We start from the raw sequence: 26,547 nt of genomic DNA, 5'->3' as shown, positions 1-26,547 counted from the left end.
AGTAACATAACAAATACAGACCTTTTTTAGCATCCTGTAGCTGCCTCATGACTTCCTCCCGCTCTGCCGCCTCTGTTGCTGTAGTAACACGAAATGAGCCCTCGCGGGTGAAAGTTGTTCTGTTGGCGTCAAAGGTTGCCGTGACCCCACACTCCTTCTCCCGTTTCTGTTTTCGCTCCAGACAGGCGGCAAATGCACAACCCACAGCGTGACTGAGCCGCTCTCCCTGAGAGAGACAGTGAAAAAAAATTTGCTGGGGTCCTGTGTTCATTCAGGAAATCACTTCCATCACTGACCATCGAAGTGTGAAATTAATATAATGGCCTAATTTACATGAGCTCAAAGCACAGTCTTAATGTGAAGTAATAATTAGTTTTCCTATTATAAACATGATATGAAATATGCAATTTACAACAGGGCTACAATTAATTATTTTGATTAATGTTTATTTGTTGATTGTTTTTTTTTTTCTTTAGATTGATCAAAAATAGAAGAAGCAAATCCAAAACAGAGAGGAAGCTGAGGACATACAACATTTGGTGTTTTTATTTGATAAATGTCTTCCGCAATTAGTTGATTATAGAACTGGTTAACCAAACATTTTCTGTCAGGTGACTCACTGATTAACCAGGTAATTGTTTTGACACTAGTTTACAATAGTATTAGAGCATGTATTAGTGATGATTTCTCACTGAGTCTTTGATGGCCATAAAACAATGGCAGATCCAGCGTCGCGTAGTGCCGTCCCTGCAGATGTAAGAAAACGCCCTCTCAAAGTTCCGGTCCGGAGCACAGAACGACACCTTCTCTATTGTCTGGTCCAGGATCAGGTCCTGCGCAAAGAATAACCATTAGCGCGTGAAGACTATGGTCAGGGTTAAGTGATTCTCACTCGAGTCGGTTCAAAATGTAAGATAAATGGTTGTACAGTGAACAGTGCTTCAGTGACAAGGTCTGGCTACAAGGGTGCTCAAATAGGACTGAACTACTCCCAGCTCCAGAAGCACCAGTCTGCACCCTGACCCTCACATGATGAGCAACCCTCAGAAAGGAAATCTGGATGCTGGATTTCGTTTTCCTGCTTTAATAGAAGATAAATACAACACATACAGGATCCTGGATGTCTTAACAGCATCTTTTCACATACTACAGCAAAAAACAGACTGACACATATATCCAATAACTGTTTATCACTATGTTTCAGATCTAAAATTACTTTTTTTGTTATTTTCTGTTATAAATTAACATTTTAGCCAATTCTCCTGGCTTGCCAGACTTTCTTAGTGACTTAATATTGGAAAAAAAGTGTTTATTTCATTCTTATTAACAATAGATTTTGAAAATTCACACTCATTCAGTAAAATCCTTTGACAATGAAACAGATGATTCCTCACACCAGCAGTATGTGGGTCAAAACAATAAAGGAGAGAGGTACATATGTATATATGGAGGTGAACTCTTTTAACTTCATTGCTGAGCAAAAGACAAACCTCAGACACACTGGTCCTAAATTAGACCCTTAGTCCAAAATGTGTATGGTCGCCTGGCCTTGTTAGCAAAGTTAACTGAGTGTTAGCAATAAATACCAACATATTTAATGACAAAACTTAATATCTATGTAGATTAAGAAATAAAAAAAAGGAAGAGAGAAAGAGAAAAGGTCTCGTCTTTCTCTTTCTAACTTGTAATTACAGCCTCACAGAAACTATGAAGCCACTTCTCTTTAGAGTAAAGGTTTGATGCAGCACCAGTGCTTTCCAGCAGGTGTCAATATAATCTTTAATGTGATACTGTTTGCTCAACTCATATCTTCTCCTGCAGGTGCACTGAGCACATATTTCTAAAGAGGATCATTTGGAGGTCACTGGACCAGACGAACAGCAGCTTCACAACCATTATTGACGGCTGCAGCTCAGCAGCTTCCATCTTTAAAGCTGCTAAAGCCACGCGGGCTTCCTCTGGCAGCTCCTTCTCTTTGATCACGCCTATGATAGAGGACTGAAAGGAGTTATTACCTTTGTTTTGTCGTCTACAACACGAAGCCCATCTGCCGATACCCACAACACAGCCCGCACCGGCTTCTTCCCAGCCTGCAAGCACACACACACAACAGGAAGAGGATCGAGTTAAGAAACAAAGAAACTTTTCCAGTCTTTCCTTATCCCCTAAGATTACCTCCCTTTGTACCAATCCTTGGTACCTATTCAACACACACACAAAGCACACCTGTAAATAAAGAGAAAGCACCAAGTAAGAGACAAAAAGACGACACAAGTCAGGAGCTGTTTTCTCTGAGTTATGTGTCGTTCACTAGTACCCAAAATGTAAAAAAAGAAAGAGGATGATTGGCATGAGATTTGGTGCACAGATGCAGTCGACAGTGGTGGCCCCATTGGTTAGAACAACAATAAAATATCTGTGCACAAAAAGGAAATGTCCATTCACACAAGCTGCTCATTGTTCCATTCTTGGTTCATGGAAGAAGGGCTGAAGGGAGAGAAGGCACGCCTGTTAACAAACACACACACACACACACACACACACACACACACACACACACACACACACACACACACACAACACAAAAGTGCCCCACCCAGCCTAAACCACCCCACCTGCTCACAGACACATGCATCATTGTGTTTGTCTCTCTCCAGACAGATTTCTCCCCTGTGTATGAGTGTGTATCTGTGTGTGTGTGTGTGTGTGTGTGTGTGTGTGTTTCTTCCAGCCTTCAGACACAATCAAAGGGTGAAGTGTTATGTGAGAGGAAGAATAATAATAATAATGCTAATAATAAAGAGAAACACACTGGGACACACAAAGCAATAACTTACTTTTGCAAAGAATCCTTTGAAGAATTTCCTGTCCTGGAGGGTGGGTGAGAGGGGTGGAGGAGACGGAGGGAGGAACAAGGCATGAAAATGTTACCTAGGAAGTCTAAGAATTGTCTGGAGCCTACAGGAAGGGTTTTTGATTTAGGTTTTTTATTTTTTTGGTGAAAGTGAAACTGGGTTATGGGTGGGTGGGTGAGTGGGTGAGTGAGTGAATGAGGCAATGGATCAGGTAGCTCCACATGATTCCACACCGACAGATGTTTTAATGTGGTTGTTACTGTGTTTTATGGTGATCACTGTTAGTACGACGACACCGGAAGCCAGTAAACCACATTATTTGTTCCCACCAGACCCCCCTGGCAGCAGGAAATGACACCCCTGAGTTCTTCTGTGACTGAAACAAACAGCAACAACCCTGTGACACTGCCACAGCTAAGACAGCACAGCGAGCCGCCTGGACAGAGGAGATAGAGATGGCAGACCTGCAGGTGTGTGTCTGTGGAGGGGATAATCCCAAATCCCGTTTTTATTCCTTCTCCTCTGATTCCTAGACCGAGACGTGGCCCTTCCATGGGGGTTCAGCAGACAGAAACACATTCCCACAGATGGCAGTTTGACCTCTGAGTCGAGCCTGTGGCTGTTCACCAGTCAAGCCTGAGTCAGGGGTCAAGTTTAGGCCGCCGCAACCACATAAAGACACCGCAACCAGACCCGGCCCAGCCTAGTTTTAATCCTCCCTTCTTCCCCCGCTCCCTGAGTGTTCCTCTCCTCCCCATAAGCTGTGAGAAGGAGTGCCACTCTGCTCCTGTTACACAGCCATGGTGGAGACAGCTCTCCAAGCACCATGTTAATGCATGATTTAACGTGTTAACCAGCACTGGAGATTCATTTGGAATGAGCTAAGCACTTGTTAGTGTGTGTGTGTGTGTGTGTGTGTGAGTTTCTGAGAACCACACAGACATGCAGATGCTGGCAGAGCCTGCACAGCTAGTATTAGTAAGCTAGGTTGTTAGGCGCAAACATATCTATAAGGTTAAGATAGCTAGAATGGGAAGGCAGTGTTGGGGGAGGGGGGATTTGGAGGCATTTCTCTGCAATAAAAACCTGCTTAAAAAGACAAAAAAAATGTAGAACACCAACAAAAAGGTAACACAATATTCAGGTATTCAGTGTGAATTGTGATGAAACTACAGTAGGGGAAAAAGCTTTCTGGGCAGAAAGGATAGCTGAGTTTAGAAAGATCAGGGTGAAGCCAACAAGGCAAAAATGAAACAACTGAAGCGGGAAACTTACTCTGCAGCCATCAAGCCTCACTTCTGTGTTGATGAAAATGTTTAGAGCTGTGCATACTTGACCTCTTTTTAATAGACAACTGCACCACGCACAGTCAAAAACCTTCTACTGCTGCTAACAATCGGTGTCTCTGGCCCCGAAAACAACACGAACCATCAGCAGGATGTGCAACAACGAATCACACATCTTGTGCAACATCTCTGACAGGCCTACTCTGTGCAACAAGTCACTGTACAACATTTGCACAAGCACGACAGATACCCCTGCTCCAAGACAGAGTACGTCATCCTGTTACTAAACCTGACAGGCTGTCAGAAGAAGCTAAAACCAGGAGGAGGACGATGCGTGATCCTGTGTAGTAAGTGTATTTTTTGTGATATCTCTGTGGTTAAGTTGAGTTCAGGACATGACTGGAGATTTCCCTCAGACCACATGCAGCTCAGGGCTGAGGGAAGACTCTGTTTTGTAGTTTCCCACAATTGGTATTTACTCAGGAAATATCTCTAGTGGGGGTGGAAAGGCATCTGAGACAACTGTTCATACCATGTGACACTAAAAGTATTCATTGAAACACACTGTCTGATGGACTTGGATACACTGTCAATGATGAACCCTGAGGCTACTGTGTGTTCAGGTACAAATACAATTGAAATTCTTTCAGCATGCTAGCGTCTCTTGGTGGGGTGCCCCACCCTGTCCACACAGAGGAAACACTCCTGGTCATTGTGAGCTCCTGAGTAACAGCGAAAACATTCCCCTGCTGCTAAAACACAGAATACACCTCCAACCCTGGGCTGCTGGCCAACAAGCAGCAGCAGGAAGTGACGTCATAATGACAAAACAAAAGGGCAGCTCAGGAGGTTGATAGTGCCGCAATGCAGCCTCCTCCTCCTCCTCCTCCTCCACCCGCCTCCATCCTCCTCTCTGAGTCACAGGTCACAGAGCTGCGAGAAAACTCTCATTACCGCCCCAAAGGCTGCTGGGAAAAACAATGGAGTCGGCTTAGAGCTGTAACTGTCACACACAAGCACGCGCTGACTGACAAGCTTAGACCCCCAACAGGCACGCTCCAACTCAGGACACATACAGAGAAATCTCAACAGATTTACTTCCATGTTTTTCATCAACATCAGCTCACTGCTCTTCATCTGACTCTCCCACCCCAAGACCTGAAGAGCTGATGCTGCCGGATAATGTTGTGTTGTGGCTGCTGCCTGGCTGCAGTCAGCTGATGTTCAGGAAACAGCTTCCTCTCATCAGCCCACATCAAATATTAAGTGCCTACAGGTTTGGGCCTGGTTCCTGACCAATTGAGTTATTAGTTCCTGGAACAAGAGTTTACTGCTGAGTAATATTAACTCACATTCACTTAACTGGTGGGGACTATATCTGTTGCTTGGCAACAGTTAGCTACTTAGAGAGTCAGTGAGGATGAACTGGGATCTCTCAGGGCCTCGATAATTGTACATCTGTGTAGAAGAAGAGTGGTCCTGGTCTGGGCTGGATGATCTATATCTGACATAAATCAGGGGTTTTTGTATTCTACGCCAATAAGTCCCCCCAGCCCCTCCCATTTTTCCCCATGTACCGCCATTAAAGGGAAAAGTGTCTGTAAAACTGTTTACAGAGACCTCACATTAGTGCTGACCCCTGAAATCTCATCAGTCAGGAACCCCTGACTCAAATCCTCTGAGTCCAGATCATCGCTTCATTCTTTTTAAGCAGGTCGCTGTAGACAGAGTAACACAGGGTGACAGCATGGCAGCCTATAAAGCTAACAGTCCTACTCTTGTCTGAAAAACACTTCACTACAAAACTAATTGTAACACAGAGAGAATGAGAGTAATGGAAATGAAGTGCAGAGCGACGCAATGCAGCACGACCCTTCTGTTGCTCCACTGCTCTCAGCTCCGGTGTTGAATGTTAGTGAATATTAATATTTCTGTTATGAATTTTTAAATAGTGAAGATTTAGTATTTGTAAAACTTTTTCCAGAGCCTAGAAGTGTGATTTTTCCCGTGTGATGGTGTCTCAGTGTGAAGTGTATGGGATAAGGCAGCAGACTTAAGGAAGGAGACGACCATGCTCAGGTGTAGGGGAGCGCACAACAAGCAGACACACCTGGAGGAGAGGAAAAAATCTGCTGTGTCCTTTCACTGGAATGAATGGACACCGTCTTACTGTATGTAGTTCCCAACCAACGCTGATTGTTTTCTAACATTTCCTGTAAGACGAGCCCCTCAGGCTCACAGGTAAAAAGTGCTACGTCAATGCCAGGACTCCACTGGGAGAAGGCCGCTTTGCAGGAAAGATGATGTGTCGAGGAAGAACATGAAACGATGGCAGCCTGACTCATATTTTGACGGAGGCGAGCCTTAATTTCCCACCACTGCTTGTAAATGCAGATCAATAAAGTCATGCCTGTGCTAGCTTACAAATGAGGTCTGTGGGTAGCGAGGAAGCGAGGGAGGATAAATGCCAGAGGAGACAGAGGAGGAAATGTCATTAGGTTGAGGAGGGTCAGATGGTCGCGGCCCGCGGGACGACGGGAGGCAGAAGCACCCGCCCCTCCTTTTGACTTGGCTCCATTTTGTCCAAGTTGTTCAAATGACTGTAACTCAATAAGATGTCACAGCTTCAGGCTCTGTGTTACACCATGTGACCTCATCAAGCACCAGCCTGCATGTGCTTACACCGCTTGTACTTGTGTGTTCAGGTTTTGTGTTTTCACTATAAGAGCATTATGTTTATGTGTGTTTGTTGTGTACATCCAGCATCTCTGGGTAAACTTCTTCCTGTGTGTGTGTTTATGTGCCTGTGAGCCCTATCTGAGTGCGTGTTATAGTTGTGTGTTTGTTGTGCTTGTGTGTCCTATAAATTTGTGTCATACCAATGTGTAAAGCTGTGAAACACGCATGCTGCTACAAGTGTCTACAAGTGTGTGCATGCTTGTGACTAAATATAAGCACTGTGTGAAAGCACATGCTGTATGAGCGCATGTGTGTGTTGTGTGTTTGTGTGTGTGTGTGTGTGTACGTATCTCTCTGTGTATATGTTCTCTCATTTGCATTATGTTAACTTCTCTTTTTATATCTTGTTTTATTTTACCTGATATTAAAATCTGAGTGTTTTTATTATCCATTAAATTGCATGAAAACACTCTCAACCATGTTCTTCAGTATAATCATACCAACAAATAGCTTTCAGCGGTTCAAGTAGTCTTCAGCAGCTCGTAGAGTAGAGCATGTGATACAACTAAAAGGTCCTTAACACCGTTTTATGCAGCAAGAAGAATATGGATTGATAACAGGAGAGACCGGGTGACAATTCTCATTTAGTCTGAGTCATTTTAAATTGAAACTGAAAGTGAGTCACAGCAGTTGTTTCATGACATTTGTTGGCACAGAATTCAAATTTTGTCCTGAGATATGAAGAGCTGAACAGGCTCCGATCATACAGAGACGGACCCCAGAGGCAGACCTGTCAACTCAGGTTTGGCCTTGACTTCAGAGAATCACACTCATTTACCCACAGGACTTTATAACCTGGGTGGGGCCTTGGCAAACAACTGACAACATGGAAAAGCAATTGCTCCACAGCCCCACAGCCCCACCCCCCCCCGCGCTTCCTGCTGCAGCAGGAAGTCCACGCCGGCCTATCTGCTCCAGCTGGGAGAATGTACAGGGAGAGGAAGGGACGTTCAGAGCAGATCCCGACACCCCTAGAGGTTGTCTGAAGGTAAGGCTGGGAAGAGACGCTCACATTTAGCCACACTTGGGCTTTATCTACACCCTAGGCAAACTAGGCAGCAATAAACAGTGATGAAACACTAAGAACAACGAAACCTGCATTCTGACAAGCAGGAGGGGGGCTGCCATCAAACAGATGTTAGAAAGAGTCAGCAGGAGGCTGGTATCATAGAGAAGGAAATTATTGGAGGAAAAGATAAGAGACATAAGTGATAAAAAGGAAGTAGGATTTCTGGTAGTTAGCAGCCTTGTTCCTGGAAGTACAGACAGATTTTCTAGTGAAACCTACCGTCTTCAGCCGCTTCACTGCATCCTCGCAGATGTGCATCCCCCTGGACTCCTCCACCTCCACATGTCCCAGGTACTGCAGGGTAGAGAGAGGTAGACAGACAGACAGAGAGAGAGAGAGTGAGTGATGCTGCGACAAGTCTTTTCTGTGAAGTTGAAGTAAGACTATAATAATAAACTCTAGAAATAGATTGGCTATTTAAATGAGTCCAGATTGTTTAATACCCCCTGATACGGTGACGCTGGTGATTTACACACCTAATTAATTAATTACCATTTGGAGGTCAATTGCAGTTCAATTCCTCCCTAGTTGTTCCCTTAATTTTGTCCATGGAGATAATGCTGAGCCGTTCCTGTTAAATATAAATGGGCAAGTGGGCAGATGCAGCGGCAAGTGTGTGATTCTGTGAGGAAGGGACTGCATGAGAAAAACAAAACAAAGACATGACCAGACAAAAAGAAGCTGCTCTTTCATCCGAACCCAGCTCCTGTGTGTTCATGTGGACTTGGAAACCTGACCTGGATCAGATCTTCTGTCTTGGCTCATCCCACAAGACAATTAGAATAAAATTGTACGTCTGTGGGCAACACATCAAATCCTACCACTGTGGTATTTCAGGACCACCCACAGGATATTTTAATGGATGTGGGCTCCCTCACCCGGAGTAAAGACTGCCTCAACTGACAATTCTCTTATTAAGAACAACTTTATTATTAGACCAGTGTGTTTTAGCTTGTGGCGTTCACCAGGGTCATCCCCATCCTGAAGCCACAAGCTGATGGTTCCATAAATTACTTTGTTCTTTATACTACAACTGAGGGCTGCAGCTGACAAGCATTTTAATAATGGAATAATCTGCAGATCATTTTCTTGATCAATCATGTCACGGTTTTTTCATTTTTCAAAATATTGAAAAATGCATGTTATAATTTCCCACAGCCCAAGTTAATGTCTTTAATGTCTTGTTTTGTCAAACCAATTCACTCATAATCACTTTAATGTCATGTATGACAAAATCCTCACATCCGAGAAGCTGAATCCTGTATATTTTCGCCATTTTTGCTCTAAAAAACCCCCCAAAAAACGAAAAACATTTATTTCATTATCAAAATAGTTGCACATTAATTTTCTGGCAAACAACTCATCAATTAACCAGCACCTCTACTGCAAGTGTTGCTGCAGTTTTGATCTTTTCAGACCATTTTTCCTTCTCCATGCTTTAGTCACAGTCTAACATTAAACCTCAGGGAAAAGAAGCAGACATTACATCACCATATATGTCACATATCTAATGACTGAGGTCATTCTGAAAACCGCCCTTAAGGAACAACTAATTAATCAAAAAGCAACATTTGTCAGGATTTGTCAGATGCGGCTCAGGAGAAGACAGATAACGCCATACTTTACTTACTCTCCAAACACATGACAACCTACATCAGGAATTATGCTTAAGTCCTACGTGAGTAAGTTTATCTGCAACTGAATGAACGGAAAAAGCTGCCTCCTCCAGCTCGTCCCTCCCTCCCTCCCTCCCTCCTCCTCCTTGACCTGAAGCAGCATCACACCCTGCTGTGTGTCACTCCAGACCCACAACCCTGACCGCCCCACAAGCCATTGTGCATGCAGGGCCGGAGAGGAAGTCCTTACCCTTTCCTTATAGATACACGCAGAGCAAGTGACGCTGGGCTCCCGCCTGTCACCCCCACCCTCCGGCCAATCTATTTTAAGAGTGTGACGCCACAGCTGTGAGTCACACTGTCGGTGTATTAGAATACACATTGTGTATACAGTTACACATGTAAACACACGGCAGAAATGCATGTGTGTTAAAGACAGCTGATGTGAGGAGGCAGCTGTGGGTAGTGAGGACAACGAAGAAGCAGCGGTGCCACTAACAGGGGATGCGCCAGGAGACGGGGCTAAGGTGGATGAGTAAACGCAGGGGAGGCTCAAAATGTCACAACAGATGCTTTAATGTAGCATCTTACTCCGTCCTGTTAGTAACTAACTGGCAGCAACGATCTGGAGGCTGAGACATGCACATTTAATAGATGCGCTCAACCAAAGCAACTTAAAAAAGAAACAAAAAAAAAACAACTGAATTAATATCTCCTGTGTTTTGTTTTGCAGGGTGATTTGGTTCTGAAACCGTGGTTTGTCTGTGGGCGACCCCAGCATTAGTTCCGCTTGGCACTAATCCTACAGTGGGCTCAGAGTAGATTAGTTTATATATGATGATATTTGTATTAAGATGCTGTTACTGCAACTACAGTGTTGGTGTCTGCTGAGGAACGACTTAATCGGAGATATTATATTTACATTTTTCTGTCCCTGGGGCTGATTTTCCAGGTGCAAAGGGCCAGCAGAGTTAACATAACAAATAGAGAGAGTGCAACACTGGTGTGCATTTAAATTCACATTTTGTAAATAGGTGAAGCAGTAAATGATAAGAAGTACAGGGGCCAAGATAGCCAGACAGTTAAAGAGAGCAGTGCTGCACTGTTTGAATACTCAGCTTTTATCTTAAAGGAATATTTGAAGATTCAGGGAACTACACTCATTTGCTTTCTTGCTGAGAGTCAGATGATACTTGCCTCATGTCTGTGGAATAATTATGTAGCTGGAGCCTGCAGCCAGTTAGCTTAGCCGAGCAATAAAGACTGGAAACAGCCAGCCTGGCTCCGTCCAAAGGTAACAAAAATCCCCCAACCAGCACCTCAGAGGACGGCACAGGGACGAGGTGGCATTTCACACACACACACACACACACACACACTAGTGTAAATCCTCTGGATGTAATCCAGATGGATTCCAGGAATTAATTGAGGGTATTGGCCATAAATCAGCTTCAGTGATATATTCTGTCAGATTCAACAGAAAGTCAAAGCCGTGAGCAGCCTCACAAACTGCTTCTTTTCAAGGTGTGAACAACGGCAGAAAGCAAGCTCACACACAAACGCACACATTCATCTCTGTACAAATAAGTCCACATAATTTAATTCTACCAAGGACATAAAGGCAGATTAATACATTTCCTTCTCCTCTGTTTTCATTGGTAAGCAACACACACAGGCAATTCAATCTAATCTCACATCCTCCTGCAGCCTTCAGCAGGCTGATAATTCCACACAAAAGTCCTCATTTTTATGCCTTTGACAATCACCTTGAATCATGAATAATTGTCTGTCTAAGCGGTTCATGCTTGAAAAGCAACATGCACACGCACAAATGTTCACACACATAAAACACAAATGCTGCTTAATTCGACATATGACCAATAACTGCCTGTGCACAGGCACAGGTCTGAATGTGACAGTCAGTGGAGAACTGGGCTGCTTGTTAAAGATGCTATTGTAAAGGGGGACACCCGAAGCCACAGCTTATCTAATTACACCCCGTCCTAACATCAGCACCAGCCCAGATTTCCTCTTCTCCTTCCAACACCACTTTCAAAACACGCTCCTCTCTCTCTCTCTTCTCTTCTATCCTCCTCCTCTTCCCTCTGTTCGTTCCTCTGGAGTGCAGCAGTCAGTGATAATTTCACTGCACCTATTCCTACCCACACACAACTGGGCTCCTCTGAGGCACCTAGAGCAAGAGACAGGGCGCGGGAGGGGGAGGAGGAAACTGAGGAGTAGCATGGTAGGTTGCACTGGCACGGTGAGAGCCAGTGCAGAGAGAAAAAAAATGTGCTGGTAGAGACGTGTGTGTGGCTGCAGAAGTGATCAAAACAATCTAAACAATCAAAGATTAGTTGTTTCTTTTTTTCACTTGTCCACTGTGGATGACAGATTTTGTAATTAACTGTTGTAATTAACACATTCACAATTTACCATAAGATTTTTAGAATAATGTAAGACCCTACAATGGTAAGTTACCTGAGTTTAAAATGTGACACTACTGACTAATCAGTTACAGAGAATAATTTAGCTTTGTTGTTTTGTTGATTTATGTAGGAGCAGAGCATCTTTAAGGAAAGATCAATAGTACTTTCTCTCGTCTCTTTAAAGAAAAGATCAAACACTTGAAGAAAGAAGTAAATTAAAACTACATGTGAGAACACCGAGTTCATCTACACCTTTAAAGAAATGTGAAGAAAGAGTAGAGCGGCTTCTACTCGGCAAATCTACCTTCGACGGTGAGGGAGGGAAGGTGTGTGTGAACATGTGTGTGGAGGGAACATTTGGAGCTAAGAAGAAATCTTGAATCCAGGGCATTGCACACACGGGCTGAAATGCATGTATGTAAGACTTGCAGCCATGGAGCAACACACACACACACACACACACACACACACACACACACACACACACACACACACACACACACACACACACACACACACACACACACACACACACACACACACACACACACACACACACACACACACACACACCGCTTCCACCTCAAGCCTCTATCTGTTCAACTAAAATCTCAAACCCCCTCCACTGCCTTCCTTTACTGTCATTTCCACCTCCCTACAACCTCTAAAGGCATTTTCAATTCCCATTTCTCACTCAAATGATATGCACAACCCATAACCTGTACACTCCTTTGACCTCAGAGTCAGAGTCTGTGTTGGGGAAAACTCGACTCTGAGGTTTTAAATTTCCCTTCAGCCTGAGTGAGGTGAACATTTGGACCCATGTGATGAGAGGAAGTGTACCATCGCGCTTCTGTTTGCAAAAGTGAAAGGTTTTGTTGCCACAATACAGTGAACTCTCCACTTCATCAAGTGCAGTGCTGCAGGTCCAGTTAGTCCATTTCTGAACCCTGAAGACTGCATATAGAAAGAGACTGTACATTCAGCTGTGTCATGTGACTTCGTTTCACTGCCCCTGAGTTATTTGTCAGGTGGAACAATGGAACTTTTTGGTAAATTTGTATATTTTACTTAATAATTCAAGTGGTTCTGAAAATTCTTGGAGGCCAGAAATCAATTGTGAGCACACATCCCACAGGTTTGGAAAGCTATAGCAGATAATCTTGCAACCTAGATAAAAGCTGTGCTCACACTCGCTTATGATTAATCACAAGCGGTGCCCTTGGGGAGCGAGGCGACATGCAAGTTTCTCTGAAGTATGAACATGCCACAGTAAGGTCAACACTGCACTCTGTGTGTGTGAGTTTGTGCAATTGTGTAATGTATATGTGAGATTTTGTGCATGCAGGTGTGTTTATGTGTGAGGGTAGGTGCAGATTGGTGGGGGGGTGGGGGGGGGGTCACCTTGACTGCAAAGCTGCATTTGCCGCTGCGGACCGCCTCCTCGTCTGTCTGCCACTGGTGCGGCCGACTGGACTCCGGCACATAGACGTCTTTCTTCCGGCGGAAGCTCTGCCGTAGCTTATTCATCGCTGAGCTCCCTGCGAGTGATGAGAGACACTTTGTTAAACGCAGAGTGAAAACTGAGCAGTCAGCTGCTGCGACAAATAAAAAGGTGCAGCACTGGAGGGAAAACTGGAGAAATACCAAAAGAGGGGCAACGATTACAACAGAATTAAAACATATTAAGTAATAAAAGTTTTCAGGCCTGGGAAATGTACCAGGTCACATTCAGTCAATCAAGTATGTCAACACAGCAATTAGGCAACTTCCTGTGTTTGATAACGGATAAGAAGTGATTGTGCAGAACCAGAATGCTAGACTACTACTGTCATCTGTCCTGTTAAGTGCATGTAAATAGAAATGCTTTAAACACAGACATCAGTGCACAGCACAGTAAGCTGGTGTCTCTCACAAGGAGGAACAAAAGAGTTGAAGCCTGAGTCACTGTCGTGTTAGGAGTCAAAGGAAACGAAGCACACTGAGGGAAGTCTGAGAATTTTTAGCTCCTCATTACACCAGGGCAATCACTTTACAGCAAACTGCAATCCAGGTAATTTAACTTGCCACACAATCATTAATTTTTCCAACCTATTCAATAAATATCTGTCGACAATTAACTCATTAGCCATTGAATATACATATAGTACAGTTAAGTAAAGTCTAGGCTCCGGACATCACTTCTGTTGGATATAATGACACTGTAGATGCCAGAGTGGCTGCTGCAATCATTTATAACAAGAGCACCTCGGCAACAAGCAGACGATCAGGCAGAAAGAAAACAAACTACCAGGTTAGCGGAGAGGCCAAATTCTTTGTGACAAATAAATAGCTGAGCGATAAATACAGCTCTGTCTCTGTGTTTCCTGTCAATCTCACCTGTTGCTTTTACTCTAGCTCTCAACTCTCTCACAGCAGCATGTTGGCTGCTGTCCTCCTCCTCCTCCTCCCCTACCTCTCTCTTCATTAGCTACAGCTCTCCCTCCCTGACCCTCTCAAGCCTGGAAATATTCAAAACAAATTAATTGAGTAGCTAATCACACTGGTCCGACGGTTCAGCTTTCCCAAGTATGTTTTCTTAAGTTTCTGGGTCCTGTGATTTTTTCTAATCCCTCTGGTCCAGACTGCACCTCCTCAGGACGAACCCCTTTGAGTCTGTTTTTCAATATTTGTACAGATTAACCTGGTTAACTCATTTACGTTAACATTAGCCATTTGCAGGAGCAGTCGATATTGACTAACAGCTACGCTGGCCATGTTCTCTGAGGGGAAAGGCCAACAACAATCCTTTCCTCCCGCTCATGATCATGTTTTGATCGAGAGCGTGCACATAGAGGAGGGGGTATTCAGACGGGTGCATGGTCTTGTGTGTGTTTGTGTGTGAGACAAAGAGAGTGGGGCAAGGAGAGGCTGAGTGAATCAATGCACTGCACACAGCTCTACAATGAAATGAGACTGTACCCATTTGAAATAGTAAGAAAAATAGAAAATCAATACGTGGTGGTTGATGTTGGAATTGTGGAGGGACGCCGCAAGTAAATCAATGCATGGGAAACACTGTAGTAGTTTTTCTTCAGGTTTCACTTCAGTGCAGGGTTAAAACAGCCCAATTAATCAGGCTAAATGCACTTCTTTAAACAGCACATGTATGTCTTCTTGGCTTTGGGAGGCAAAGAAAAGCAGAGACCCAATTAAAAGTTGCTGATCCAAACTAGACCTGAGAGGTGCATCCATCATAGAAAGCCTGGTTTATGTCTCCCAGAGCAGCCAATAACTGGGGAGAGTTGTTCAGCAGTGCAGGTCAGACTGTGAACACGTGAGCATCGAGCAAACTCCTTGACTAACAAGTTGCACCCACTAACTTCTGAGCTGATGAGGATCTGGCGGGATTAAAGGTCTTTAATCCAGGAGAACTGACTGTCCACACACACACATATACACACACACTCACACACACAAGAACAAGCAGCAACATAGCAGCGTACACTCACATCACACACATATGCACCTACTTAACTACACACACGCACACATGCACACACAGGACTGAGCTGTCTGTTTGCATAATGAAACCCGTCCTGCGAGCCGGTAATGGCTGGGGGTAGAAAGTGTGTTTGAGGTGAGGCTGTCTTATCTGTCCGTGGCAGGCTGCAGCTCTGTGGGCAGCACACAATGCAGCTTTGAGTCCTGACCAGGCCACCGAAACACACACAGACACATCATACTTTCTACTGTCACTAAAGGGAGAGGTGGCGGGGTGTCTGGAGTGGACCGTGGACTTAGAAAACATCTCGGGAGCCTGAATCTGCCGTGTGAAGTGACATATCTCTGTGCTTCAAACAGCCTGAGAGCACCTACAAAAGCTGCTGTTTAGGCTCTTTTACAAGCCAACTACATTTTATGAACTAATTATGACTTTTAAAGGACAGCTAGTCACCTGGCCAAATGAGCGCTGGTGTGGCCAAGCCTGAAAGCCAGAGGCCAAATTCAAGTAGAGACTTTGGCTGGAGTTGGTGGATTTTTCGTTGCCCCTTTTCCCACATGTTGTGTAATGGAAACTACAGTGTGGTACAGCCAACACCTCTCCTGTCTGTTGTTCACAGAAAGACAATCACGACCCCTGATACTGCAAGTAGAGGGCCAGAAACGATGTCTAACAAGTGTTTACATGTGTGCAACCACCTGCATATTAACAGCTAAATGCACCTTTCAGGTGCCATGATGTAAATACACCCAGTCTGACTCTAGTGTGCATTAAAATGTGTTTGTGTGCATTTGACTGTGCACGTAAGCATGCAAAAGTTGTAGCCTGCAGCAGGGTGAAGTGTTTGAAAACAAGAAGACTGAGTGAGAGGGAAAAAATATTGCTTCACCTTTCACTCACTCACTCACTCTCTCTCTCTCTCTCTCTCTCTCCCTCCCCCTCTCTCTCTCTCTCTCTCTCCTAACACACTCGTTTATTTAGGTCATATCATGTTTGGGCTCACTGCAGTGCCAGTGACAGGCTGCATGATTCCAGCCTGCAGAGTGAAGAGGAGGAGCAGCGCGATGAAAACAGATTTGTCTGTTCCTGAGCACCTCGTCTTTGGTGCAACAAACAACAGCATTTGTTTCCAATGTGCCGTGCACACGTTACGGGTAAATACAGTCGCCTGGGATTCACTCGTCACACAGTCACCAGACACGAGACACCACCCAGGGCTTCTGTTTTTAAACATGTTTTCAAGATGTATCAACAGAGCCGGTGTGTTTTAACACATCTTTAAGCAAATAGTGCGTCTGTGATACTGTGGAATGACATTTTTCGGTAGGCAGTGTTTTAGAAAACAGGCAGCTCTTTTTCAAATTTGAAACAGCTGTGTTGCCAGTTTCACAACCACACATTTTCTGCAGATAACTACCAGATGGAGATTAGCTTTAGAATGGCAAAGATTGATTATTGATTGATTAAACTGTTTGGTAGTCAATGCATTAAGTCTGTAAAATGGAAAAAGGAAAATCACAACATAGAGCCAACCAAAGGACCAAAAGATTTCCTGTTCACTATCATAGGCAACAAATCTGCAAATCTGGCTATTTGAGATGTTGGAAACTATTCATTATCTTAGCTTAAAACATGAAACCAAAACTGTTATTCATGATTATTTTCCTGCTGATTGACATATCAATTAATCAACTAATGATAAGCACTAATTATTTTTGTAGTTACGTTTTTTTTTTTTTGGTCTACAGTCAGTTTTGACACAAGAGGTCTGTCAGGAAAACCCCAATAGTTGCTGGCCAATTCTGGGATGAAGAAGACACCAACTCAGACTAAAGAATAGAAAAAAAAAAAAAAACATTTCCAGCCAGGAGATCTCAATTTTGACAGCCGCTTTGAATTTATTCCAAGGACAGACAGAGGTAGGACACTGTTAGCTTGAAAATGGTACTTTTTTCCATCTCATAGGCTAATGTAGGCCCATTAATACCCCATTTTTTTGTCTCATCTCACAGCGCCTTACTAAAACTCACCTTCTAAACCACTTAACATGCTACTGCCAGCTTACAACCCACACACCTTCTCTCCTGACTATTGCAGCGTCTAAACGATACAAACAAGGAGGCAGCGGGAATGTAAATGAAAGCACATATATTCATGTGCGTGGGAAAGAAAGCGCACACTCGCTCTGTTTCTGTGTATAATGGTGAAATGTTAGTGCTCAGCCAAGCATATGCACCTAGGGAGTGAGTGTACAACATGTGTAACCATTAGCAGGAATGTGATGTGTGTAATGTTGTCAAAATGTGAGATGTTTGGACCGAGCAGTACCAGAAAACCAGAATCCCCCATCAACATGTTCCTGTTTTGAAAAGGCTCGACTCGGGATCCCTTATCCCTCATACCCCAACCACACTGACACAGGATAAATCCACGCTGGCAGGTCATTTCATTAAAACCAAAAAAACATTCATTTCTAACTTAAAGAATGCACACAGAGCAAGGAGTCTTTATTCATCACACTCCTTCGGCTAACTTGTCCTGATCAGGGCAACCAATCTGAACTATTATACCACAGATCATCTGACTTTACCCCTCAGTATTGCTTTAAACAAGGGATTAACCCTGGTCTGACAGAGTATGAAAAGGTTTTTTAATAATAACTGTACACTTTAATTGTACTCTCACATTGAGGGGTGAGATTATTTTTGTCTAATTTTCACAATGACTCCAAGTGTAAAAACTGCAGCAAAACCCTTTAATGAACTGATCAGGTGAAATACTTTGTTCAGCAAATATACAGCATGACACTATAGCAGTGTAACATGTCTTACAGCACGGTGCACTGAACTACAAGTTAGAGAGTCTGTGTCAACATCGGCAACCAGGGATTAACCTGTGAAAGCAGCCGGGTGGGTCAAAAGTGGGTTGAACACATGTTCATTATCCCATGTCAAACATGGAGATTGTATATGAAGTACATGCATTACCGCCAGCATTAGCTAACTCTGGTGTGTGTGTGTGTGTGTGTGTGTGTGTGTGTGTGTGTGTGTGTGTGTGTGTGTGTGTGTGTGTGTGTGTGTGTGTGTGTGTGTATGTGTGTGTGTGTGTGTGTGTGTGTGTGTGTGTATGTGTTGGCAGGAAGGTGAGCAGCGACAGGGATGGAGGCCAGGGGGAGCAGAACACAGAATGAGCAGTGAGGGGGAAAGTCTGGCTGTGTGTGCCTGGTGCAGAGCACTGGTGTGGGTGGGTTGGTGGGTGGGTTGGTGGGTGTGGGTCATGTGAGGTGGGTTTAGCCCCTTGTTTTGGCCATGATCCAGGGGGCAAGGAGGGAGGCAAGGCGGGAGACCGAGAAGTAGCAGCAAATTCAGACAGGGACAGGTGAGGCGAAGGTAAAGGGAGGGAAAGTCGATGTAAGTGGCAGGAGGGACAGAGGGAGGTCAAATAATTAGAGGTTCAGACAGAGAGAGAGAGAGAGAACAGAGCAGCTGAGGAGGCTGAAAGGTCGGGTGGAGAAGGCAGCGGTAAAAATTAGCACAGCTTCCCTTAGGTTTGTTTTTATTCCAGCACGACTTCAAAGGTTGTTTTTAACTGGATTAAGAAATTAAAATCAGTGCAACCTTATGACCTTAAAGAGGTGACTCAAATCTGCAGTAAAACAGACACATATAATAACTTCTGACGGGCAAATACATCATGGAGTTTATGATCTTCTCTTATGAGGCATAAACAGCAACAGAGGAAAGAATCACGCTGATGTTACTTACTTACCTTCAAGTGAAGCAGGCAAATAAAGCTCAATATAAATGCTGATTTTACATCTACAAAGCAACAAGAGAGCAGAGCAGAACACGGTTTTCCCACTGAGGAAATGAGTTGGAGTCTTTAGGCAGCATGTAATGTTTTGTTTTTGCCCTGCACTGGGTCTATTAAAGTTACTAGATTTATTTCTCTGCCTCTTCACCAACAGACTTCTTGCTTTTCTCAAACAGCATGGTGCACATAAACCTGACGGTTTCCAAAGGTGAAACTTTACTGTTCACAGTGAATATCCCAATATAACATAAGTATATGTTTAGCTACTTATACCAAACCAAACAGAAAGAGCCAGAAGTGAAGGGTACTTTATATTTATGGCCACAGGCTGCACGACAGGTATAATCATGACAGATCAGAAACAGAGACAGAACGTTCCTCCTTGTCAGCACTGAAACATGTTTGTCTACTTCATGTCAGAAGGCAACTAAACGTCCAAGGGCCAGCTTTTACAGCATCAAAAATAAAACAATACTGCGGCGGCTTTTAAAACTAAAAAGGGAGTGAATGGAGGACAGAGAGGCAGGGAGGGGGAATGGAGAGAAAAGGCAGGCGGGGAGGTGAAGGCTTTGGTGTAGGAAAGCAGGAGCTGAACCCTGTTGGAGCTGTCACAGCTCCTATAGTCTGGTGCCGTGAGGATCTTTGGCTGTTCTCCTACCAGCACTAATGAGCACAATTACACAAGGGCCGTTTATACTCTGTGTGTGTTCATATACACAGGAACTAGCAACAGCGAGGGACAAAAAGCATGGAGCTCTCTGAAGACCCTCACATGCAACATCATCAGCAAGTTTACTGGACAATTACAGACAAAAGGACACACACGCAGTCCACAATGGTGATTAAGTGTAAAAACACAGAAGAAGAGAGAGCGCACATTGGACAAACGGAACAAAACTACAGAGATAGAGCAAAACAGAGAGAACGAACAAGACTTTTCCCTCTGCCAGTGCTGTGCTGCTGCCCGGGAAGGAGGGAGGGAGCGCTGCTGCTGGCTGTAGATGTAACAGTATTTGAATAATCTCTCCAGGAATGGAAAACTGATTAATCCTTGCAGAAGGATCCTAGGGATGAGTACAGGGGTTGGGTTTCAAAGAAGAGATGGAGGGAGGGAGGGAGAGGCTCGGAGAGCGAGTGAGCATGAGAGAAAGAGAGAGAATGGGCAGCAATTCAAGACAAAAAGGCCCCACTGTCTCCTTTCATGAGTTGCCCCACCACTGTGCCAGCCGATACCCTTCATCCTATTTTATACCGCTCTGTTTAGGGAATTCCACATCTTCCGTGTTCAGGCTGAGTTTATAGTGTGGAGAGCAACAATGAGATAGGATAGCCTCAATCAATAAGGCCAGCCATCCGTAATGCAAAGCACGCCTGGCCAGCGTATCGGTTGAGCCCTGTTATCAGGGAGCCAGCGGACTTGAGGTGATAGGGCCTCTGTTCTGCTCCCAAACGGCCATATGAGGAGAGAATTTGAAAAATGCTGTTACCGTGGTAATCCAATTTTCTGGGCCCCGGTTTGTGGCTCGGCATGCTTATGTGAAAAAGAGGGGCAAAAAAACCCAAAAAAAAACACAAGGAGAAAGTCTGGATGAACGTGTGTAGCACATCAAACGGAAAAGCGATACTCAGCACACTATGCTGAGAAAACTACAACACCCAGGACAAACTGTGAGTTCTAGATGGGGTCAAAGGTCAGAACATTTCTAGTTGATGAGTTTATGGTGAAGGCTGAGGGAACTCAGTTTGCAAACTATTCTCTCACCATCTTTACCACCGATATCTACACAACAAATTCAATAAATCCATTAACTACTGGAATTGGAAAAGTCACAACTGACATGTTACGCTGTTGCTCGGGGCTGCAATTGATTTAATTACAGTCTAATATTGACATTCATTGTTCAAGTACGAGAGAACAATGTGACATAGGGCATCCTGCAGCTCCTTTTATTAATGCCAACCCCTCAGTGTGACATTCTGGGTCACGTGCATCAGTACAGAATTAATTACTGTGCCACAGTTTGGCCCAAATTGCATTAATGTCTATATATATATATATATATATATATATATATATATATATATATATATATATATATATATATATATATATATATATATATATATATTCAGCAGAGGGACGTTGTCTGTACAAAATCAATTGCACAGATGTTTTCCACCCTCTATGAAAGTGTATTTGTGTGGCACTAACATATCAAAAGCAGAGGCAGGTTTGTTTTTCTCTGGAGAGCCACATTTGGTCGCCATGAATGCACAGCTAATGCAAATGTGACAGATCAGTTTCTGTGCTAAACAAACTGCCAACAAACAACAAGTGAAGCACCACTTGCTATAACTTGTTCGCCATAGGTTATGTGTTACGTTAAATTATTTTTCTATCTGAGTCTTGTGCAGCTCAGTTTTTCAGTTACAGGCTGAATTACACTGTGTAGCCAATGCAGTGGCATTTAAAGGGTTTCATCCAGGCCGAGGTTTATGTAATCTGTTTTTTTTAACCTGGCAAAACAGATTTTTGATACAGCTGTGACCCCCTAACCAGGATCACACCTGTCTTCATCATAGCTAATTAGTATAATTGACTTCAAAAGGCTGAACATAAAATAACTAGAACAGAACTCACTGATTCAGCAGCAGTGTGTCTGAGACACAGTCAGTAAACCAGTCAGTCATCGTTAGCCGCCCTGCGTCAGCACGCCACCCTCTGCTTCCATGATCTATACACTTTGCACCATCAATGTCCTCAGAATCTCTGTATTTGATAGCTACAGCATGTGTCTGTGCAGAGATCCACACACGTGACCTGACACCCTGATGAAAAGACGGATGCAGATCCGAGCTCTGACCAGCGGGTCGTAACGTCCTGACCTGCGCATCAGATACATGTTAGGAAGCATTATTAGCATGAGAGCAAACTCAACCACTAAAAATACTGAAACATGCACATCAACAGGACAATGAGTCAGTATTTTTATTATTTGTGGAAAGCATCTATTTTCGGAGGGTCAGAATGTTTAATGGACAGAACAAGAGACGGGGAGAGAACGACCAGGACTCAGGACAACTGGGTGGTACTCAACAAAGGAAGGAAATGATGGGAACAGGAGTCCTGGCTACTGTTTGCACGGCTCACTCGCACCCTGTCTGCCACTGAATCATTTCGGAGACCTTCAATCTGTTCCCTGCCCCCAGCGAGACATGACGACCCCTGTTTCCTGAATACACATGACTGACCAGGGTTAGAGGAGACAGAGAGAAAAAAAAAAAAACAGGGCCCAGACTGCTGCACAGGGATACTGAGTTGCTCTCTACTCCAGCCACTTCTAACTGTGCGCGTACATCCTTGTACTGGCTTTTTGTGTGTGTGTGGCCATGCTTGTGTTTGTGTGTGTGTCTGTGCGTCTAAGAGCAGCCAGGCGTGGTATTAAGGGGGCCTGGCCCGACAGCGAGTCGACCAGCCAGCAGGCCATTCAACACTGAGAGCCACACATCACTTTGGGCAACAGCTGAGGCCACATTTAAACGGCCAGGGCAATGCTCTGGCACCAGGGAGTGGCAAATCACTGTCACTGTATCGTCTCCCCTCAGGCGTGCCCCGGCGGTGATTCACAGCCTCAATCAATAGGCAGGGTCTGGCCTGGTTTCCACCACGAGGCTCAGAGCGGGCACCGAGAAGGCTTCCTTAAAATCTATATTCTTTGTATTTGCCCCAAAACAGCATTTTTTTGTGATTGTTTTTCAAAAATTCTTGCCAGAGGAGACGGTGCGCCAAATGGAGTGGACTTTCAAGTAAATGAAAAGAGCTGTAAACACTGCGGCCGTGCTGTGGAGAGGGGCCGCTGACTGAAAGCACTGGTCTGCTATGAGGGGTTTGATGTAGTAGTCTGAGAGCCCCAACTCCATCAATCCAGGTCCCTCTTCACGGCAGAGTGCGGCTGCGAACACAAAAGGTACCCACTCGTGTGGCAGCCGTGAGAAGATGTCTTCATAAAGTGGCAGAGACTGTGCACACCGGCTGACCTATAACAGTCATGTGTTCCTTTCTCTTCAATGGAGGAGAATCGCTGTTTTCCTCGTTGGGGCGAAATCAGTGTCGTGCAAACTGTGGGACAGAAGCTTAACCTCCTCACAGGCGATCACTCAGACTCAACCACAATACACTGTCCCCACTTTACAAGTGAACTCTGCACGGAAACTTTGAGTAAACCTCGGAGCAAAAGAGCTACTCATGGAAACCCTGTTTACTTTTTCCCCTTGACATCACTCACATTTACACACACATGCAACGCGGCGGTGGTAGCACCAGCGCAGAACACACAGGCTGTGGTGGATACACACTTGCATAAACACACACCTGCCATACACCCACAAGTTTAAACGGAATACACACACAATACTTGTGAAAACACACCCTCACAGAGTTGCTCAAGGGCCCAGAGTCAAAATGGCTCTATTTTTATTAAGGTTGGTGTTCTAAGGAGAAGTAAAGAGCCATTAGAAGAGTTGCAGCACGGTGGAGAAATCAGGCCAAATACTACACACTGGGTTTTCTCTCCAAGCACAGCAGTGACCTGAGGAAACACAGCCGGTGTTACACATTCACCAAGCCTCAGAAAAGCGCTGTTAATACATGATCTATAAATCCTACTTATGGTTGACTCACTACTAAAAAGGCCAGCTTTAGCACATTTATAGTCTCAGAGGAAGAATGCTGATCTAAGAATGCAGTGTGCAAATCCAGGCTGTGAATATGCTCGTATATAACAGCAAATTATTCAAGCTGAGCCCCTGCTGACTAAAACAGATAGCTGACCATTCCTAGATAAGTATTCCTACTGTGATTTTGTGACCTTGTGAACCTGAGCCCAGAGGGTCCGCGTGGATTAGTGAGTAGGTGGAGACTGCCACAATCTGAGAACGTCGGTTAAAGTCCCATGTGTCAACATTCACTTTACGATCAACCACAAAAAAACGTTCAGCGACACTCCTGTTGTGCTGAAGTGAAGCTGAGGACTTAACCACAAAAGTTACAGGCCTTTCCCCCATGAAGAATGACTTGGGCTGTGTTGCATCATGTCCTACACAGACAGACACACTGTTTCTGTCAAGTTAAACAGGTCTGGCTGTGGCTGTGTGAGCCAGTTAGCATGTAGGGCAGAGGCATGAAAAGAGACATGCAGCAGAGAGCACTTCCTGCAGAGCTCCTGATTCACAGGATAAAAATAACATACCACAGATAACGTTATCAATAGGTGAGTGATGTGTCGGAAGCAGTCTGTGGCAAATTTTATGCGCAGTTGTTGGTTTGGGCCTCAGCGATCACAAGTCAAAAGATCTCTGAGCTGACACTCGGCTCTTCCTCTGCACCAGCAGTGCTGTCACTTCTGATTTAACCACCGCAGGCGGAGTGACAGTCTATAGCTGGGTTTCTGAAACGCCGTCATTACTGCTGACACGAGCCGGCTGCCACCACCTCCCTGCTTCTAATGCAAAGATGTAAATGCTTTCAATTTTAAAAGCACCTCTGGTTTAAATCTTAAAGAAGTGTTTAGGAGCACAAATAGCACAGAGGAAGGGAATCACTGTGAGCCAAGATCTAATGAAGTATCTGAAGAGGGCTGAATCAACCCTTCAACCAGATTACTTTAACTTTAATTAAATAAACTGAACTGAAAACAACAGTGACGTTCAAATCTCTTTGTATTTTACTTGTGAACATATGTTGGCGTTTTAGCTGATTCTGACAACTTCCAGTGAGCACAAACATGCTGCTAAATGGTTGCAGTTACTTTTACATTATAGTCAAGTGTTTATTTAATGCTGAGAAGTTATAGTTTCCTCTCTGCCCCACTCTGCTCATCCTCCTCCCTGTAGTGCTCTCATCCTCCCTTCTTTCAGTTAAGGTGACCCAGAGGAGATGTCTGCCCAGTAGCTGCCAAATGACTTTGCTATTTTAAAAAAAACAAACCCGAGAGCAAACTAACTCGCCTGACTGACGCGACAGCTGCAGGGAAACACTCTGTTTATATCATATTGATTAAACATGGCGACTCTTGCATGATCACTAATTTAAAAAGAGAAGTGAGTCAATTTAGGCATCAAAGAAAAACTACAAAGAAGGAAAAATGATCAGAGCCAATTAATTTGCTCCCCAAAAGAACCTTCTGAGCCAATTTCCAGGAGAAATTAAACTGCATGGGGATAATTCTTCTGTTGTAAGCGCGGTGCTAAGTTAAGTCGTGCTGTTGTTGTGTGGTTAGCAGTCCCTTTAGCGTATGCTTTTATGTGGCGGCCACTCTGGAAACTGTTTGGAATGACTAAAAGCTGGCTGTTTCTGTCATTATCATCATTACCACACACAGATTATTTAAAGCAGAGAGCGACATTTTTCAGCAGCATTAGGTTAGCCACAGCGGCACCACATAGGATGCAAACGAGCCTGTGTTTGTAGGCCAATACAAAAACAGAGCTAAAGAAATGTGGATGGAAGATGCAAAAAGAAGACTGAAAAGAAATCTTCCACCTTTAATCATCAAGATAAATAATCATCATTTGTCGTTGCATGTTGCTAAATAATCAGACGTGTTCACAGCAGTAGAAACAAATCACAAATCATCAACACTGCCCATCAACTAGCAAACCTTCACAGCTTGTTCCAGTTTTATCTATGTGGCCAAAAAGATCATCACACAGGCAGGCTATCTGAGAGCAGAGAGGTGAGGAAAGCCCTGCAGTGTGGAACTGTGTCAGTATGTGTGTTCACTGTGTTCACTGAGTGATGAGGACCTGTCACTCCTCAATGCCTTCCCAATCATAAAGCAGAGATGGCTGCAGGGCGAACGTCTTCTGCCGAGGCTTTAAACACTGCACTGCTGGCTTCTGACATTCACACACGCACACTTGCGACACTTTGCAATGATTCGCATACACACTCACATAACGCAAACACACAGGACTGAAGCTGCGAGGGCAACACGCAGAAGTGACAGAGGTGTTAAAGGCAGAAAGACGGAGACGTAGAAGAGAGGTGACGGTGTGAAATGGATTTAAAAGTGGGTGAAGGAAATCCTGCGAGAGAATAAGAGATGGAAATGAGGGAGAGAAAAAGAAAATATTATGGAAAAATACTCGCAGAAGAGTCAATATCACGCAGAGAACCCACTCTATGGCTCCAGCTGCTGAGTCAATAATACAGCTTTTCATCCCAATGACACTATGAGTAAATGGCAACACAGTGC

General features: G+C 44.2%; 1 protein-coding gene across 7 annotated transcripts in view; it reads right to left on the bottom strand.

Annotated features, from left to right (window-relative positions):
- Nucleotides 1-26,547, bottom strand: part of numb (NUMB endocytic adaptor protein) — a 40,805-nt gene that overhangs the window by 5,025 nt on the left and 9,233 nt on the right. For 4 of the 7 annotated variants that reach the window (XM_071497509.1, XM_071497507.1, XM_071497512.1 and 1 more), the window contains exons 2-7: nucleotides 13,399-13,535; nucleotides 8,169-8,243; nucleotides 2,838-2,870; nucleotides 2,016-2,090; nucleotides 693-833; nucleotides 22-226 (exon numbers count right to left, since the gene is read on the bottom strand). In XM_071497509.1, the coding sequence (XP_071353610.1) occupies nucleotides 22-226; nucleotides 693-833; nucleotides 2,016-2,090; nucleotides 2,838-2,870; nucleotides 8,169-8,243; nucleotides 13,399-13,524 (655 nt within the window). In that variant the 5' untranslated portion in view covers nucleotides 13,525-13,535. The remainder of the gene's footprint in view (nucleotides 1-21; nucleotides 227-692; nucleotides 834-2,015; nucleotides 2,091-2,837; nucleotides 2,871-8,168; nucleotides 8,244-13,398; nucleotides 13,536-26,547) is intronic. The other 3 variants (XM_071497511.1, XM_071497510.1, XM_071497513.1) reach the window with 1 other exon arrangement.

The sequence above is a fragment of the Trachinotus anak genome, unplaced genomic scaffold (genome assembly GCF_046630095.1).
Source record: "Trachinotus anak isolate AG129_WGS33_773 ecotype Australia unplaced genomic scaffold, CSIRO_AGI_Tana_v1 ptg000015l, whole genome shotgun sequence".
In the NCBI taxonomy this organism is placed as follows: domain Eukaryota; kingdom Metazoa; phylum Chordata; class Actinopteri; order Carangiformes; family Carangidae; genus Trachinotus; species Trachinotus anak.
This window is presented reverse-complemented; position numbering and strand designations above follow the sequence as displayed.